This window comes from Panulirus ornatus, chromosome 3, assembly GCF_036320965.1.
Source record: "Panulirus ornatus isolate Po-2019 chromosome 3, ASM3632096v1, whole genome shotgun sequence".
NCBI classification, from domain to species: Eukaryota; Metazoa; Arthropoda; class Malacostraca; order Decapoda; family Palinuridae; genus Panulirus; species Panulirus ornatus.
The window spans coordinates 18,230,724-18,246,344 of NC_092226.1; the positions used below are offsets into that span (position 1 = coordinate 18,230,724).

The following is a 15,621-nucleotide window of genomic DNA, read 5'->3' on the forward strand; positions in this document are numbered from 1 at the left end:
CCTTGATAAAATTCACAATATGGATAACATCATTCAGAACCACATGGAGTTCCAACTGGAGACGTTGAGAGGCCAAGTTTTCCTGTTGTAAGAAACAGTAAATTATCATGACATCAGTGTTTTCTCTTTTAATCCGAGTGACAAGACCTACATGATTTCCCATCATAGATGAAGCTCCATCAGTACACATAGCCAAACAATTCAACCAGTCTAAGTTGGGCTTTATAAAAGTGTGCTTTACTGTGTGAAGAACAGCTCTGCAATGATTCTGAGCAGAAATGAAAGCAGCATGGGTTTCAGGGGAAAGAAAGAGTTTCATGGTCTGGTATGCACCATCTCTAATGCAACAGGCATCAACGCAGGATCAATCAAACCATGATGGTGGAGAGAAACATTTTTTAAGTAAATAGGGGTTAGGAAATGCAACTGAAGTGGATGGTATTACAGCTGAAATGTTGACATATGGAGAAGAGAGCATGAAAGAGTGGATGTATTTGATATGTAAATCAGCTTGGAAGTAGAAGGTTGTGCCTGAGGACTGGGTGAAAGCTATTATTGTTCCTTTGTTCAAAAGAAAAGATAAGGTGCTGTAGATGTATGTAGCAATCATAGGGGAAAAAGTCTGTTAAGAGTACCACAAAAAGTGTAAGCTTTGTAAGTGTTGATTGATAGGGGTGATGGAAGCGACTGAATGCAGAATAAGGGGTTTTCAAGAAAGGTAGAGGATGTGTGGATCAGATTTCTGTGGTGAGAATGACTGGAAATGTATCAAGCAAGATGTAAACTGTATGCAACTTTTATGGATCTGGAGATAGTGTATGTCAGAGTTGAGTGGAAAGCTTTCTGGGTCTGTTACAGACATATGGGCCCCCTAAACCACATCCCAAATGATTATCTATTGCTAGTTCATAGTACTTAAACAATAAAGTACATTCTGAAAGAAAGACTGTAACATGGTACATTGTTTTTCATATACATTGCAGTGTTTACACTTCAAAAGAAATGCAGTGACTTACATCTAACGTTCCACCAAGAACTACATAACAAAGCAGCTCATGCATCTTCAAAACCTCATCCACATGCTCCCCCATTCTGTCCCTTCATCTCATCCTTGGTCTTCCTATTCTTCTTTCTTTAACATCTTTCAAAGTCCATCCTGTATTCATTTTTCATTGAGTAAATATATCTTCCTACTTCACCATAGAAGAATATACAGATAAACAAAACACTGACCTGGAGTCTGACATCATCAAAGTATGTATGCCGCGGTGTGTGCTCATCCATATAGCGCTTAGCCACGTAGTTGTGTGCTCGTACCCAATCATCTTTTGAGAAGTTACTAAGCTTCTTCCTGTTTGGAATAAAATTCTATAAATAACTTCATTCAGCTTTGGTGAAAATGAATAACATCTAGAGCACCTCAATGATTAACATTCAAGTTGGATTCTATTATACATTTACACTCTGGGAGGCATCACATAAAGACTTATGTAGCACACTTTGAGAATCATTGTAAGTGTGCAAATCTTCATGGATTGTTTAAATCCGCACCAAAATTCTGACATTTGTATTGTTGCTAATAAGTGTCACCTTATGTGCCTTCTTCAGAGATTAACATCTTTTCAATTCTATTCCACATTAAAAATGCATGTAAATACTTGTAAATATAGGTAAAACTATCAGTAAACATGTAAACTTATGGATTCCTGAAGCGTAGCAGTTAATGTTCCTGACCATGACGCAATCATGGGCTGCCCAGAGTCGAGCACAAAGGTTTTAATCCTGGTTACAGCAGTCAGTCCACAGTCAACCCAGCTGTTCATCCACCCTTAGGGGTTGGTCAATAAAATGGGTACCTGGTTCGGGGAATGTTAAGCGTCGGGAGTAAATCATGGAAAGTTTTGTGGGGCCTGGATGTGGAAAGGGAGCTATGGTTTCGGTGCATTACACATGACAGCTCGAGACTGAGTGTGAATGAATGTGGCCTTTGTTGTCTTTTCCTAGCACTACCTTGTGCCATTTCATGTGTAGCGGGTTGGCGACGGGAATGGATGAAGGCAGCAAGTATGAATATGTACATGTGTATGTATACGTATGTATATGTTGAAATGTATAGGTAAGTATACGTGCGTGGGCGGGCATTAATGTATATGCATGTGCATGTAGGTGGGTTGGGCCATTCTTTCGTCTGTTTCCTTGCGCTACCTCACTAATGCGGGAGACAGCAACTAAGTATAATAATAAGAGAAAAAAAAAATAAATATATATATATCTTATCAAAAATGGGGGTGCTTGTATTGTTGACTGGTTGGTAAGATTATTTAATGTATGTATGACTCATGGTGAGGTGCCTGAGGATTGGCGGGATGCTTGCATAGTGCCATTGTACAAAGGCAAAGGGGATAAAAGTGAGTGTTCAAATTACAGAGGTATAAGTTTGTTGAGTATTCTTGGGAAATTATATGGGAAGGTATTGATTGAGTTTCCCCTTTTAGCAAGTTAAAATACAAGGAGGGCAGGGTTTCTGGCCCCCCGTTCCCGCCCCCTTTAGTCGCCTTCTACGACACATGAGGAATGCGTGGGAAGTATTCTTTCTCCCCTATCCCCAGGGCGGAAGAGGGTGTTTTGAAATGGTTTGGTCACATGGAGAGAATGAGTGAGGAAAGATTGACAAAGAGGATATATGTGTCAGAGGTGGAGGGAACGAGGAGAAGTGGGAGACCAAACTGGAGGTGGAGAGATGGAGTGAAAAAGATTTTGAGTGATCGGGGCCTGAACATGCAGGAGGGTGAAAGGCGTGCAAGGAATAGAGTGAATTGGAACGATGTGGTATACTGGGGTCGACGTGCTGTCAATGGATTGAACCAGGGCATGTGAAGCGTCTGGGGTAAACCATGGAAAGTTCTGTGGGGCCTGGATGTGGAAAGGGAGCTGTGGTTTCGGTGCATTATTACATGACAGCTAGAGACTGAGTGTGAATGAATGGGGCCTTTGTTGTCTTTTCCTAGCGCTACCTCGCACACATGAGGGGGGGGGGGTTGTTATTCCATGTGTGGCGAGGTGGCAATGGAAATAAATAAAGGCAGAAAGTATGAATTATGTACATGTGTATATATGTATATGTCTGTGTGTGTATATATATGTGTACATTGAGATGTATAGGTATGTATATTTGCGTGTGTGGACGTGTATATATATACATGTGTATGTGGGTGGGTTGGGCCATTCTTTCGTCTGTTTCCTTGCGCTACCTCGCTAACGTGGGAGACAGCGACAAAGCAAAATAAAAAATAAAAATAAAAAATATTGATTGAGAGGGTGAAGGCATGTACAGAGCATCAGATTGGGGAAGAGCAGTGTGGTTTCAGAAGTGGAAGAGGATGTGTGGATCAGGTGCTTTGCTTTGAAGAATGTATTTGAGAAATACTTAGAAAAGCAAATGGATTTGTATGTAGCATTTATGGATCTAGAGAAGGCATATGATGGAGCTGATAGAGATGCTCTGTGGAAGGTATTAAGAATATATGGTGTGGGAGGTAAGTTGTTAGAAGCAGTGAAAAGTTTTTATCGAGGATGTAAGGCATGTGTACGTGTAGGAAGAGAGAAAAGTGATTGGTTCTCAGTGAATGTTGGTTTGCAGCAGGGGTGCGTCATGTCTCCATGGTGTTTAATTTGTTTATGGATGGGGTTGTTAGGGAGGTGAATGTAAGAGTTTTGGAAAGAGGGGCAAGTATGCAGTCTGTTGTGGATGAGAGAGCTTGGGAAGTGAGTCAGTTGTTGTTCGCTGATGATACAGCGCTGGTGGCTGATTCATGTGAGAAACTGCAGAAGCTGGTGACTGAGTTTGGCAAAGTGTGTGAAAGAAGAAAGCTGAGAGTAAATGTGAATAAGAGCAAGGTTATTAGGTACAGTAGGGTTGAGGGTCAAGTCAATTGGCAAGTAAATTTGAATGGAGAAAAACTGAAGGAAGTGAAGTGTTTTAGATATCTGGGAGTGGATTTGGCATCGGATGGAACCATGGAAGCGGAAGTGGATCATAGGGTGGGGGAAGGGGTGAAAGTTCTGGGAGCCTTGAAGAATGTGTGGAAGTCGAGAACATTATCTCGAAAAGCAAAAATGGGTATGTTTGAAGGAATAGTCGTTCCAACAATGTTGTATGGTTGCAAGGTGTGGGCTATGGATAGAGCTGTGCGCAGGAGGGTGGATGTGTTGGAAATGAGATGTTTGAGGACAATATGTGGTGAAAAGTGGTTTGATCGAGTAAGTTATAATAGGGTAAGAGAGATGTGTGGTAATAAAAAGAGTGTGGTTTAGAGAGCAGAAGAGGGTGTTTTGAAATGGTTTGGTCACAGGGAGAGAATGAGTGAGGAAAGACTGACCAAGAGGACATATGTGTCACAGATGGAGGGAACGAGGAGAAATGGGAGACCGAACTAGAGGTGGAAAGATGGAGTGAAAAAGATTTTGAGTGATCGGGGCCTGAACATGCAGGAGGGTGAAAGGCGTGCGAGGAATAGAGTGAATTGGAACAATGTGGTATACTGGGGTCGATGTGCTGTCAATGGAATGAACCAGGGTATGTGAAGCATCTGGAGTAAACCATGGAAAGTTTTGTGGGGCCTGGATGTGGAAAGCGAGCTGTGGTTTCGGTGCATTATTATATGACAGCTAGAGACTGAGTGTAAACGAATGGGGCCTTTTGTTGTCTTCCTAGCGCTACCTCGCACACATGAGGGAGGAGGGGGTTGTTATTTCATGTGTGGCAGGGTGGCGATGGGAATGAATAAAGGCAGACAGTATGAATTATGAACATGTGTATATATGTATATGTCTGTGTGTGTATATTTTTGTAAACGTTGAGATGTATAGGTATGTATATTTGCGTGAGTGGACGTGTATGTATATACATGTGTATGTGGGTGGGTTGGGACATTCTTTCGTCTGTTTCCTTGTGCTACCTCGCTAACGCGGGAGACAGCAACAAAGCAAAATAAAATAACAAATAAATAATTCAGAAAAGATAGATCCAAAGTCAGTCTTTTCTTAATGACTCATTTTTATGGAATAGAAAAAGTGATGAAAAAATGTTCCTGCTGCTGATTCTAGACTTGAAAAGTGGCTTCTCTCTCGATAAACTAATCATACATATATATATATAAAAAAAAGCATACATGTCCAAGGGATGGAAAAAAACAAGTATAGTAGCATATCCTGACTACATGACCTAGACAGCCTGAGGTGTGAGCAGCCATGAGCAAGAGGGTTGATAACTTCATCTCTGTGGCAGTTTCTGAATGGCCAAGGATGGACCCAAAACAAGCTACCTGTTGCTATCTAGTTGGGAGTATGGACAGATAGGAAAATGCAGTTTTTTCCCAGCAGAATGACAGAGATTACAAGGTCCCAACACTGATTTTCCAAGAGAAATTCCTAGAAAATATTTCTTACTCAAAAGACATACAGTAAGGAAAAGAAATAGTGTATCTGAAAGGGTTCACCTGTATATCTATTCTATATATACATATCTCTAACAAATGTTTCCATTTGGAACTCCCTCAAGGAGGTGGCCATGGCAATAGAGTCTCCATAACTAATGAACTCCATTAAGCTTGATAAAACATTATAGTTTCCTTTATCACAGCATCATCATATCTTTAATCTATATATCAAGCAGATATAATGATACAAAGTATCACAGGTACTGTTTTATATCAAAAGAAATAGAAAGTAGATACCTATAAAGAATTCTTCATGGTTTTATAAAATATTTTCAAAGATAAAAAGGTACAAATGGAAAAAATGCTTTAGGAACATACATTCGAAAACACTCCCTCATAGCTCCATGGCTGAAAGGATGGTCCTCCATTTTCACCACCACATCATCTACTGCCCAGGTCTGCCGCAATGCATTGTACCGGTGACGTCTAGCATTCTCAGTCTTGTACGTGTCCAAATGGAATTTCTCCCAAGGATCTCCAAGAGCACGGGCCTAAAATGGAAATTCAGTATGGATTACTTAAAATCATACGAATTTGAAAACTCTAAAACAATGGGATCTAAAGGGATGATTATCTGAGTTAACTATGAATGAAAGAATTCTTCAATGAGGAGAGGTGCCTGTGCAACAGATGAAGATGACCAAGTAAAGGAAAATTCCCTGATATCATTCAAAGGTTAGTGAGAGCACAAAACTAATTAAAAAGAGATATAAGAAATAAAAGATGTAAAGTGTAATCACTGGTTACACATCACACTGTAAACAAGAGGCATCTGCTTTGCCTCATATCCCACCAAAAAAGCAAAAAGTAAAAACTAATGAGCAAAGTAATGTAATGATAAGAGAGATGTGTGGTAATAAAATGAATGTGGTTGATAGAATAGAAGAGGGAGTATTGAAGTAGTTTGGACATATGGAGAGAACCAGTGAGGAAAGATTCACGAAAGATATATGTGTCGGAGGTGGAGGGAACAAGGAAAAGCAGGAGACCAAATTGGAGGTGGAAGGATGGACTGAAAAAGATTTTGAGCAATCGGGGCCTGAACATGCAGGAAGGTGAAAGGCATGCATGGAATAGAGTGAATTGGAACAATGTGGTATACTACGGTTAATGTGCTGTCAATGGACTGAACCATGGCATGTGAAACTTCTGGGGTAAACCATGGAAAGTCTGTGGGGCCTGGATGTGGATAGAGAGCTGTGGTTTCAGTGCATTACACATGACACCTAGAGAATGAGTGAGCAGATGTGGCCTTTTCATCTGTTTCCTGGTGCTACCTCACTGATGCAGGGGGTGGCATAGGGACATATAAGCAGGAGCATTAGGTAGAAGTAGTCAGTAGGAACATTAGGTAGGATCCTCTGCAAACACTGCACTAGAGTTGCTTTCTGCTTGTGACCTGTTTAGGGTGAGGCTCTAAAGGATAAGAACTGGCACTTAAGTTCTTTAGTTCAGGAGACTATTGTTGTGGTCACCCCCTTGAAGGAATCACATTTGGAACAGTTGTCAGAGACATAGATAGACATGTATATTTTCTTGATCTGGCATCAAAATTCCCTGTAACATTAATTCCTTCTCATTAATTCTCCAGGCATTACCTCTCTTAATCTTTCCCTTTCCATACACCATGATGTTGCCGCTTTCTCTCTATCCTATAGGTATTACCTTGGCCACTGTTCTCATGAACTACCTGCATGTGTCCCTAATCCCCAAGGTTTGGACCCATGGCACACATGTGGCTGCTGATTCCCACACTTCTATGTGGAGACCAGCCACTCAAAGATTGGATGCTTACTTCTTCATATAATCTTTCTTCCTTTAAGAGATGCTTACTTCTTCATATAATCTTTCTTCCTTTAAGAGATGCTTACTTCTTCATATAATCTTTTTCCTTTATGAGTCGACTCCACAAACACTTGTGGAGTCCTGAAATATGTCTACTTTCTTTCTCTTTAACATGTTTTCTTTCATCTGAAATGGCCTTCATTAAGTCATGTTATTTGCCTGTGCCATGTTGGTCACTATAAAAAAATCTAAGATGATTAAAAGTTGTTATTTTTTCCAGATTTAACTTGTAAGACTGTTATAGGGAAAGTTTTAACTAAAGATCCATACTGACATCATATGAGGGTCTACAAGGAACTCCAAGTGAAGGTGCAGAATGTTTTCAGAGTTAGGTAAACATAATTCATCAGAATGATATATATCACAGTTCAACACATTATGGCATTACTTGCTAATAATGAAAATTGTGCTGACCTTCATTGCAGCATTTTTCCAGGCCATTCTTGCCATGAACTTCTTATCAACTGCTTTCTCCCTTTTTCTCTTGAGACCCACTTGGAATACTGTTGAGAAGAAGCGATTGCCACTGTCACCTGACTGTGACTGGCACTCATCATCACTGGAAAAAAGATACAAATTATTTCAACAAATCTTTCATGAAGAATAATTTAGACATTGAAAAACTGAAAAAAACTTCTCTCCCAGGAAGTGTCTTGAAAGCCTGAGATACTCTCTATAATATTCTCTTGAAATACAGAAGTTTCTATCTGTCTATCTATCTCTGATGCCTGTTCCACTCTGGAACTCCTCAAGGGGGTAGCCAATGCAATATATCACCATAACTTGTGAACTCCATGGCTACATTTCAGCTTTTGGTGCCTCACCTTTTACTACCTAATGTTCCTACTGACTGCTTTTACCTAATGCCTCTGCCTAATGTTCCTACCTCCTACTTCTACCTAAAGTTTTTACCTAATGCTTCTACCTACTACTTCTATCTATTGCTCCTACCATTTTCCAAAAGGCAGGGCTGCAGACATATTTTCACTTTCTCATCGCATTTTCCTCTCAGCCCATCATAAACGAAAAAAATTTGAAAAACTCGCTTAAACCTACAGGTAGGCCTACCCATAGCCACAGGTTTCACTTGGTTCACAAAAGGTCAATCAATCCTCACACACTGCTTACAACTTTGTTAATCTCATAAATTGTGGGACAGTCTTTCAGATAATTGTCCTATAACTTTCCTTATAACATAATAAATCATCATTAATCTAATTAAATAATTCTGAAGAACACCATCTTTGACCTTGCAGGTAAAGTGAGGGTTTGCAAGAGGTGCCATTCTTCCCCCACATTACCTCTGATCCCCAACTCTGGCTCCAGTTTTGCCCTGTGTCATCACAGACCTCTTCCCTAACTAATGCTACCCTTTCATAATTATTCTTAATAACTGATATACTAATAATGTACCTGCTAATAATACATGCTTTTACCTTTTACTTATTACTGCATTCCTTTTCAGATCCTTCGTGAATCACCAAGGTTATCTCCTACTCAATAACTTCGGACAATTTCTACACTAACCAACCACAATATGGTTAGTACCTGCTCTAACAAATTAAGGTATATGGGTACATGGATGTAACAAACATGGCTACCATAGTTTTCTTATTCCCTTCCTTTATTTGGTTTTGGCCCTCCCTAGCTATGCAACCTTAAGTGCCCATCAATTCTAAAGGAGGGGGAGGGGGTGTAATCTGTCCAGCCCTTTACCTAACCAACCTTTACACAAATAAACCTCAGAAATCCAACCTGTTACACTCAACCCCCACATCTTGCCGTGTAACAGTTCCACCTGTAACGGCTGTCCTTTCCCCTATCTTCTAAAATTTCCTCATATAGCAACACTTGTTACTGCCTGAACACTGCCCACACTTTCTGCTGTCTATCCCTATTTTTGAGAACACCTAGCTCAGCAATAATGCCTAACCTCTATCCTTCTGTAATCCTGTCCCTAGCCCACATTAAAGAAATGCTAGAAAGACAGTCGTACCATATTTGATCGATTCCTGGCGCCTTACTGTGTTACATGAAGAGAGGTTTACAGTAAGTGATGAGAACATTATCATCCAGTTACTGACTGATATACTTAAGAGACGCTGCACCAGCCAGGGTAGCCTGTTTCTATATCCATAATGTATTACTCACATACAACAGCTGTATGCTGAATTATCGAACATACTTCGCATACCAAACCTGGATTTTATATAGAACTCACCATGAAAAACTGAGTCATCTATTGGTATACTTCAGAAATATATATGTGTGACCAATATATCTTGATATGCTGTGAAATTTCCAGTGTACAAAAATGGCAAAACTTCCTTTTCTGTAAGGGCCACAACTAATCTATTAAGCCAATGGTATTCATCCAGCCATTTCCTTAAAAATAATTTCAAATCAAGACGAACCTTTCTTCCAGTCTCCTCCTTAAATCTTCTAATTCCAATGGTCGGATGTTTATGTCATCAGATGACTCACTCATTGTACGTTCCACCAACACCATCGTGATGACTTAATAACTGTAATGGAAGTAGGTAAGATTAAGTGTTTTAGCAACTGAAAGTACATTCAAAGCCTAATTCTGTACAATGCAAAATCTACATATCTATTTATTCATTCCTGTCGCCACCCCATCACGCATGAAATGAAAACCCCCTCCCCGCATGTGCACAAGGTAGCGCTAGGAAAAGACAACAAAGGCAACATTCATTCACACTTAGTCTCTAGCTGTCATGTATAATGCACCAAAACCACAGCTCTCTTTCCACATCCAGACCCCATAAAACTTTCCATGGTTTACCCCAGACGCTTCACATGCCCTGGTTCAATCCACTGACAGCATGTCGACCCCGGTATACCACATCGTTCCAATTCACTCTATTCCTTGAACGCCTTTCACCCTCCTGCATGTTCAGGCCCCAATCACTTAAAATCTTTTTCACTCCATCTTTCCACCTCCAATTTGGTCTCCCACTTCTCCTCATTCCCTCCACCTCTGACACATATATCCTCTTTGTCAATCTTTCCTCACTCATTCTCTCCATGTGACCAAAGCATTTCAAAACACCTTATGCTCTCTCAACCACACTCTTTTTATTACCACACATCTCTCTTACCCTTTCATTACTTACTCGATCAAACCACCTCACACATCATACTGTCCTCAAACATCTCATTTCCAGCACATCCACCCTCCTCTGCACAACTCTTTCTATAGCCCATGTCTCGCAACCATATAACATTGTTGGAACCACTATTCCTTCAAACATACCCATTTTTGCTTTTCAAGATAACGTTCTCGACTTCCACACATTTTTCAACACTCCAAGAACTTTCGTCCCCTCCCCCACCCTATGATTCACTTCTGCTTCCATGGTTCCATCCGCTGCCAAATCCACTCCCAAATCTTTTTATTCTCCCTAAAATTTAATGATACTCTCTCACCCCAACTCTCATTTGCCCTCTTTTTCACCTCTTGCACCTTTCTCTTGACCTCCTGCCTCTTTCTTTTATACATCTCCCAATCATTTGCATTATTTCCCTGCAAAAATCATCCAAATGCCTTTCTCTTCTCTTTCACTAATAATCTTACTTCTTCATCCCAACACTCACTACCCTTTCTAATCTGCCCACCTCCCATGCTTCTCATGCCACAAGCATCTTTTGCGCACGCCAATACTGCTTCCCTTAATACATCCCATTCCTCCCCCACTCCCCTTACGTCCTTTGTTCTCACCTTTTTCCATTCTGTACTCAGTCTCTCCTGGTACTTCCTCACACAAGTCTCCTTCCCAAGCTCACTTACTCTCACCACTCTCTTCACCCCAACATTCTCTCTTCTTTTCTGAAAACCTCTACAAATCTTTACCTTCGCCTCCACAAGATAATGATCATTTACATACAATTTACATACAATATATAGATTTTTTCAAACCTAACGTCAATGAAAATCATGGTATACAATACATATTTAAGAATTTTCTACTACACTAAACAACTAAATAATTGTACTGAAACTAAAAAATAAAATTTGCAACAAAATCCCAATCTACAGGAATTCAGCTAAAAACAAAGTAAAAAAACAAAAGTAGTTAGCTTAAATATTTTTGTTTCCTGAACCCACAATGCAACATTTTTAGTGTTACCATACAGTTTTTACACTGCAATTCACTGAGTTAAATACATTCTTATATGTGATGGAGTGAGAAACAAGCAGCACAAAAAAGGAGAAAAAATCTAGAGGCAAATGAAAACAAGATAATCTTTTTCACTGTATAATCTAATAAGGAAATCATAATGAAACAAATATAGTATAATTGAACTACGAAGACGTTTTAAGAACTTAAATTTGCTGTAACTTACTTTCAGAAAAATGAGGTTTAAAGATGACATTCCACTTAGATTATGTTTTCCTTCACCTCCAGATTAGCATGTTTGTTTATAATGCACAATAAGTCAAGCTACAAAGGTCCCTTCACAACTCAGGATCCCCAGTGTGTAAGGAAAACTTTCCACTATTAAACATAACACTGAAAATATAAATAAATCCCATAATAATCTGCAGTTTGAAATAAGGGGTGCAACACAAGGATGTGGGAGAGTCAAGCCAAGGAACTTAAGCATTCACAACATCATAGGGCTACCTAATCTTGGCAAATAGCTGCTGCAGAATAAATAAAGCTGTCCTTACTGATATTTATCAAATCATCTCATCATGGTCAATTCTCCCGTCCATCTGATGTGATAAAGACCCCTTAAAATCACTAGTGCCACAGCCTTAAAATCATGACTGCATCTGTCATGTGCCAAGAGAATTAGAAATATGCAGCATAGTACAAAAGCCTGAAAATTATAAAAGCATAGCTGTTAGAAATCTGCACATAGACAATCTGGGTATTCTTGACACACTGGTTTCAATATATCTAAAAGTCACTTCAAGTTTGGTAGCAAAATGAGATTTCTTTTTATCAAGGATGTCTTTTAAGAACTTGTTCATCCTGTCAGTTCTAAAATCATTATTCAATAATACACAAATTCTCCAAATAAAGTAGCCAACAATATGCCATATAAGCACTATCATCAATGGGACCCAAAGACGACCAAGAATCAGACACATCTAATATTAGATTTCTGATCCAAGTGCTAACTCTTGAAATTATCTATATGTGTGCCTAGGAAGGGAGCTTCACCCTTGCTGAGCCCCATCCCATTCTCACTTCCACCCTAAAGGTTTCTGAACCATTTCAAAACACCCTCTTCTTCTCTCTCAACCACACTCTTTATATTACCACACATCTCTCTTACCCTATTATCACTTACTCGATCGAACCACCTCACACCACATATTGTCCTCAAACATCTCATTTCCAGCACATCCACCCTCCTCCGCACAACTCTATCTACAGCACTGGTGGCTGATTCATGTGAGAAACTGCAAAAGCTGGTGACTGAGTTTGGTAAAGTGTTTGAAAGAAGAAAGCTGTGAGTAAATGTGAATAAGAGCAAGGTTATTAGGTACAGTAGGGTTGAGGGACAAGTCAACTGGGAGGTAAGTATGAATGAGAAAAACTGGAGGAAGTGAGGTGTTTTAGATATTCGGGAGTGGATTTGGCAGCAGATGGAACCATGGAAGCGGAAGTGAATCAAAGGATGGGGGAAGGGGCGAAAGTTCTGGGAGTGTTGAAGAAAGTGTGGAAGTCGAGAACATTATCTCGAAAAGCAAAAATGGGTATGTTTGAAGGAATAGTGGTTCCAACAATGTTATATGGTTGCGAGGCGTGGGCTATAGATAGAAGTTGTGCGCAGGAGGATGGATGTGCTGGAAATGAGATGTTTGAGGACAATATGTGGTGTGACGTGGTTTGATCGAGTAAGTAATGTAAGGGTAAGAGAGATGTGTGGAAATAAAAAGAGTGTGGTTGAGAGAGCAGAAGAGGGTTTTTTGAAATGGTTTGGTCACATGGAGAGAATGAGTGAGGAAAGATTGACCAAGAGAATATATGTGTCCAGAGGTGGAGGGAATGAGGAGAAGTGGGGGACCAAATTGGTGGTGGAAAGATGGAGTGAAAAAGACTTTGAGTGATTGAGGCCTGAACATGCAGGAGGGTGAAAGGCATGCAAGGAATAGAGTGAATTGGAACGATGTGGTATACCAGGGTCGACGTGCTGTCCATGGATTAAACCAGGGCATGTGAAGCATCTGGGACAAACCATGGAAAGTTCTGTGGGGCCTGTAAGTGGAAAGGGAGCTGTGGTTTCAGTGCATTATACATGATGGCTAGAGACTGGGTGTGAACAAATGTGGACTTGTCGTCTTTTCCTAGCGCTAACTCGCGCACATGCGGGGGGAGGGGGTTGGTATTTCATTATGTGGCGGGGTGGCGACAGGAATGAATAAGGGTAGACAGTATGAATTATGTGCATGTGTATATATGTATATGTCTGTGTGTGTATATATATGTATACGTTGAGATGTATAGGTATGTATATGTGTGTGTGTAACGTGTATGTATATATATGTGTATGTGGGTGGGTTGACCATTCTTTTGTCTGTTTCCTTGCATTACCTCGTTAATGCTGGAGATAGCGACAAAGTATAATAAATCTATAAATAAATATAAACATATATATTGTTTTTAACTTTCTAAAAGGGGAAACAGATGAAGGAGTCATGCGGGGAGTGCTCATCCTCCTCGAAGGCTCAGATTAGGGTGTCTAATTGTGTGTGTGGTTGTAACCAAGATGAGAAGAAAGGAGAGATGGGTATTATGTTTGAGGACAGGAACTTGGATGTTTTCCCTCTCAGTGAAACGAAGCTCAAGGATAAAGGGGAAGAGTGGTTTGGGAATGTCTTGGGAGTAAAGTCAGGGGTTGGTGAAAGGACACGAGCAAAGGAAGGAGTGGCACTACTCCTAAAGCAGGAGTTGTGGGAGTGTGTGATAGAGTGTAAAACTGAAAGTGGATGGAGAAAGATGGGTAATTATTGGGGCCTATGCACCTGGTAATGAGAAGAAAAATCATGAGAGGCATGTGTTTTGGGAGCAGCTGAGTGAGTGTGTTAGCCGCTTTGATGCACGAGACAGTTGAGGGTATAATAGGTGTACATGGGGTGTTCAGTATTGTAAATGGAAATGGTGAAGAGCTTGTACATTAGTGAGCTGAAAAAGGACTGGTGATCACAAATACCTGGTTTAAAATGAAAGACAAACTTTTTTTTTTTTTTTTTTTTTTTTTTTTATACTTTGTCGCTGTCTCCCGCGTTTGCGAGGTAGCGCAAGGAAACAGACGAAAGAAATGGCCCAACCCCCCCCATACACATGTACATACACACGTCCACACACGCAAATATACATACCTACACAGCCTTCCATGGTTTACCCCAGACGCTTCACATGCCTTGATTCAATCCACTGACAGCACGTCAACCCCTGTATACCACATCGCTCCAATTCACTCTATTCCTTGCCCTCCTTTCACCCTCCTGCATGTTCAGGCCCCGATCACACAAAATCCTTTTCACTCCATCTTTCCACCTCCAATTTGGTCTCCCTCTTCTCCTCGTTCCCTCCACCTCCGACACATATATCCTCTTGGTCAATCTTTCCTCACTCATTCTCTCCATGTGCCCAAACCATTTCAAAACACCCTCTTCTGCTCTCTCAACCACGCTCTTTTTATTTCCACACATCTCTCTTACCCTTACGTTACTTACTCGATCAAACCACCTCACACCACACATTGTCCTCAAACATCTCATTTCCAGCACATCCATCCTCCTGCGCACAAGGAAGTGAGTCAATTTTTTGTTTGCTAATGATACAGGGGGCCTGGTGGCTAAAGCGGGTTTTGAGAAACTTCAAAATTTTGGTGACTGATTTTGGGAAAAGTGTTTAAAAGGAAAAAGTTTAAGAGAAATGTGAATAAGAGCAAGGTTTTTTGGTTTCGGGGGTTGAGGGAAAAGTAAATTGGGAGGTAAGTTTGAATGGGGGAAAAAACTGGAGGAAGTAAAGGGTTTTAGATATTGGAAAGGGATTTGGAAACGGAGGGAAACCAGGAAGGGGAAGTGAGTCACTTTGGGGGGGGGTTTGGGGGGCAAAGGTTTTCTGGAGAGTTGAAGAATGTTTTAAAAGGCAAAAAACTTTTATCACAGAAAGCAAAATTGGGTATGTTTGAAGGAATAGTGGTTCCAACATTGTTATATAGTTGTGAGGCATGGGCTATGGATAGAACTGCACGGAGGGAGGAGGATGTGTTGGAAATGAAATGTTTGAGG

At 40.4% G+C, this 15,621-nt stretch overlaps 1 protein-coding gene across 10 annotated transcripts in view; it reads right to left on the minus strand.

Moving 5' to 3' along the window:
• LOC139760964 (eukaryotic elongation factor 2 kinase-like) overlaps nt 1-15,621 on the minus strand; it is a 145,773-nt gene that overhangs the window by 64,933 nt on the left and 65,219 nt on the right. For 8 of the 10 annotated variants that reach the window (XM_071684767.1, XM_071684747.1, XM_071684754.1 and 5 more), the window contains 4 exons: nt 9,758-9,868; nt 7,758-7,902; nt 5,817-5,989; nt 1,234-1,351 (listed from right to left, as the gene is read on the minus strand). In XM_071684767.1, the coding sequence (XP_071540868.1) occupies nt 1,234-1,351; nt 5,817-5,989; nt 7,758-7,902; nt 9,758-9,852 (531 nt within the window). In that variant the 5' untranslated portion in view covers nt 9,853-9,868. Of the gene's footprint in view, nt 1-1,233; nt 1,352-5,816; nt 5,990-7,757; nt 7,903-9,757; nt 9,869-11,711; nt 11,907-12,039; nt 12,669-15,621 lie in introns of those variants that run through there. The other 2 variants (XM_071684761.1, XM_071684760.1) reach the window with 2 other exon arrangements.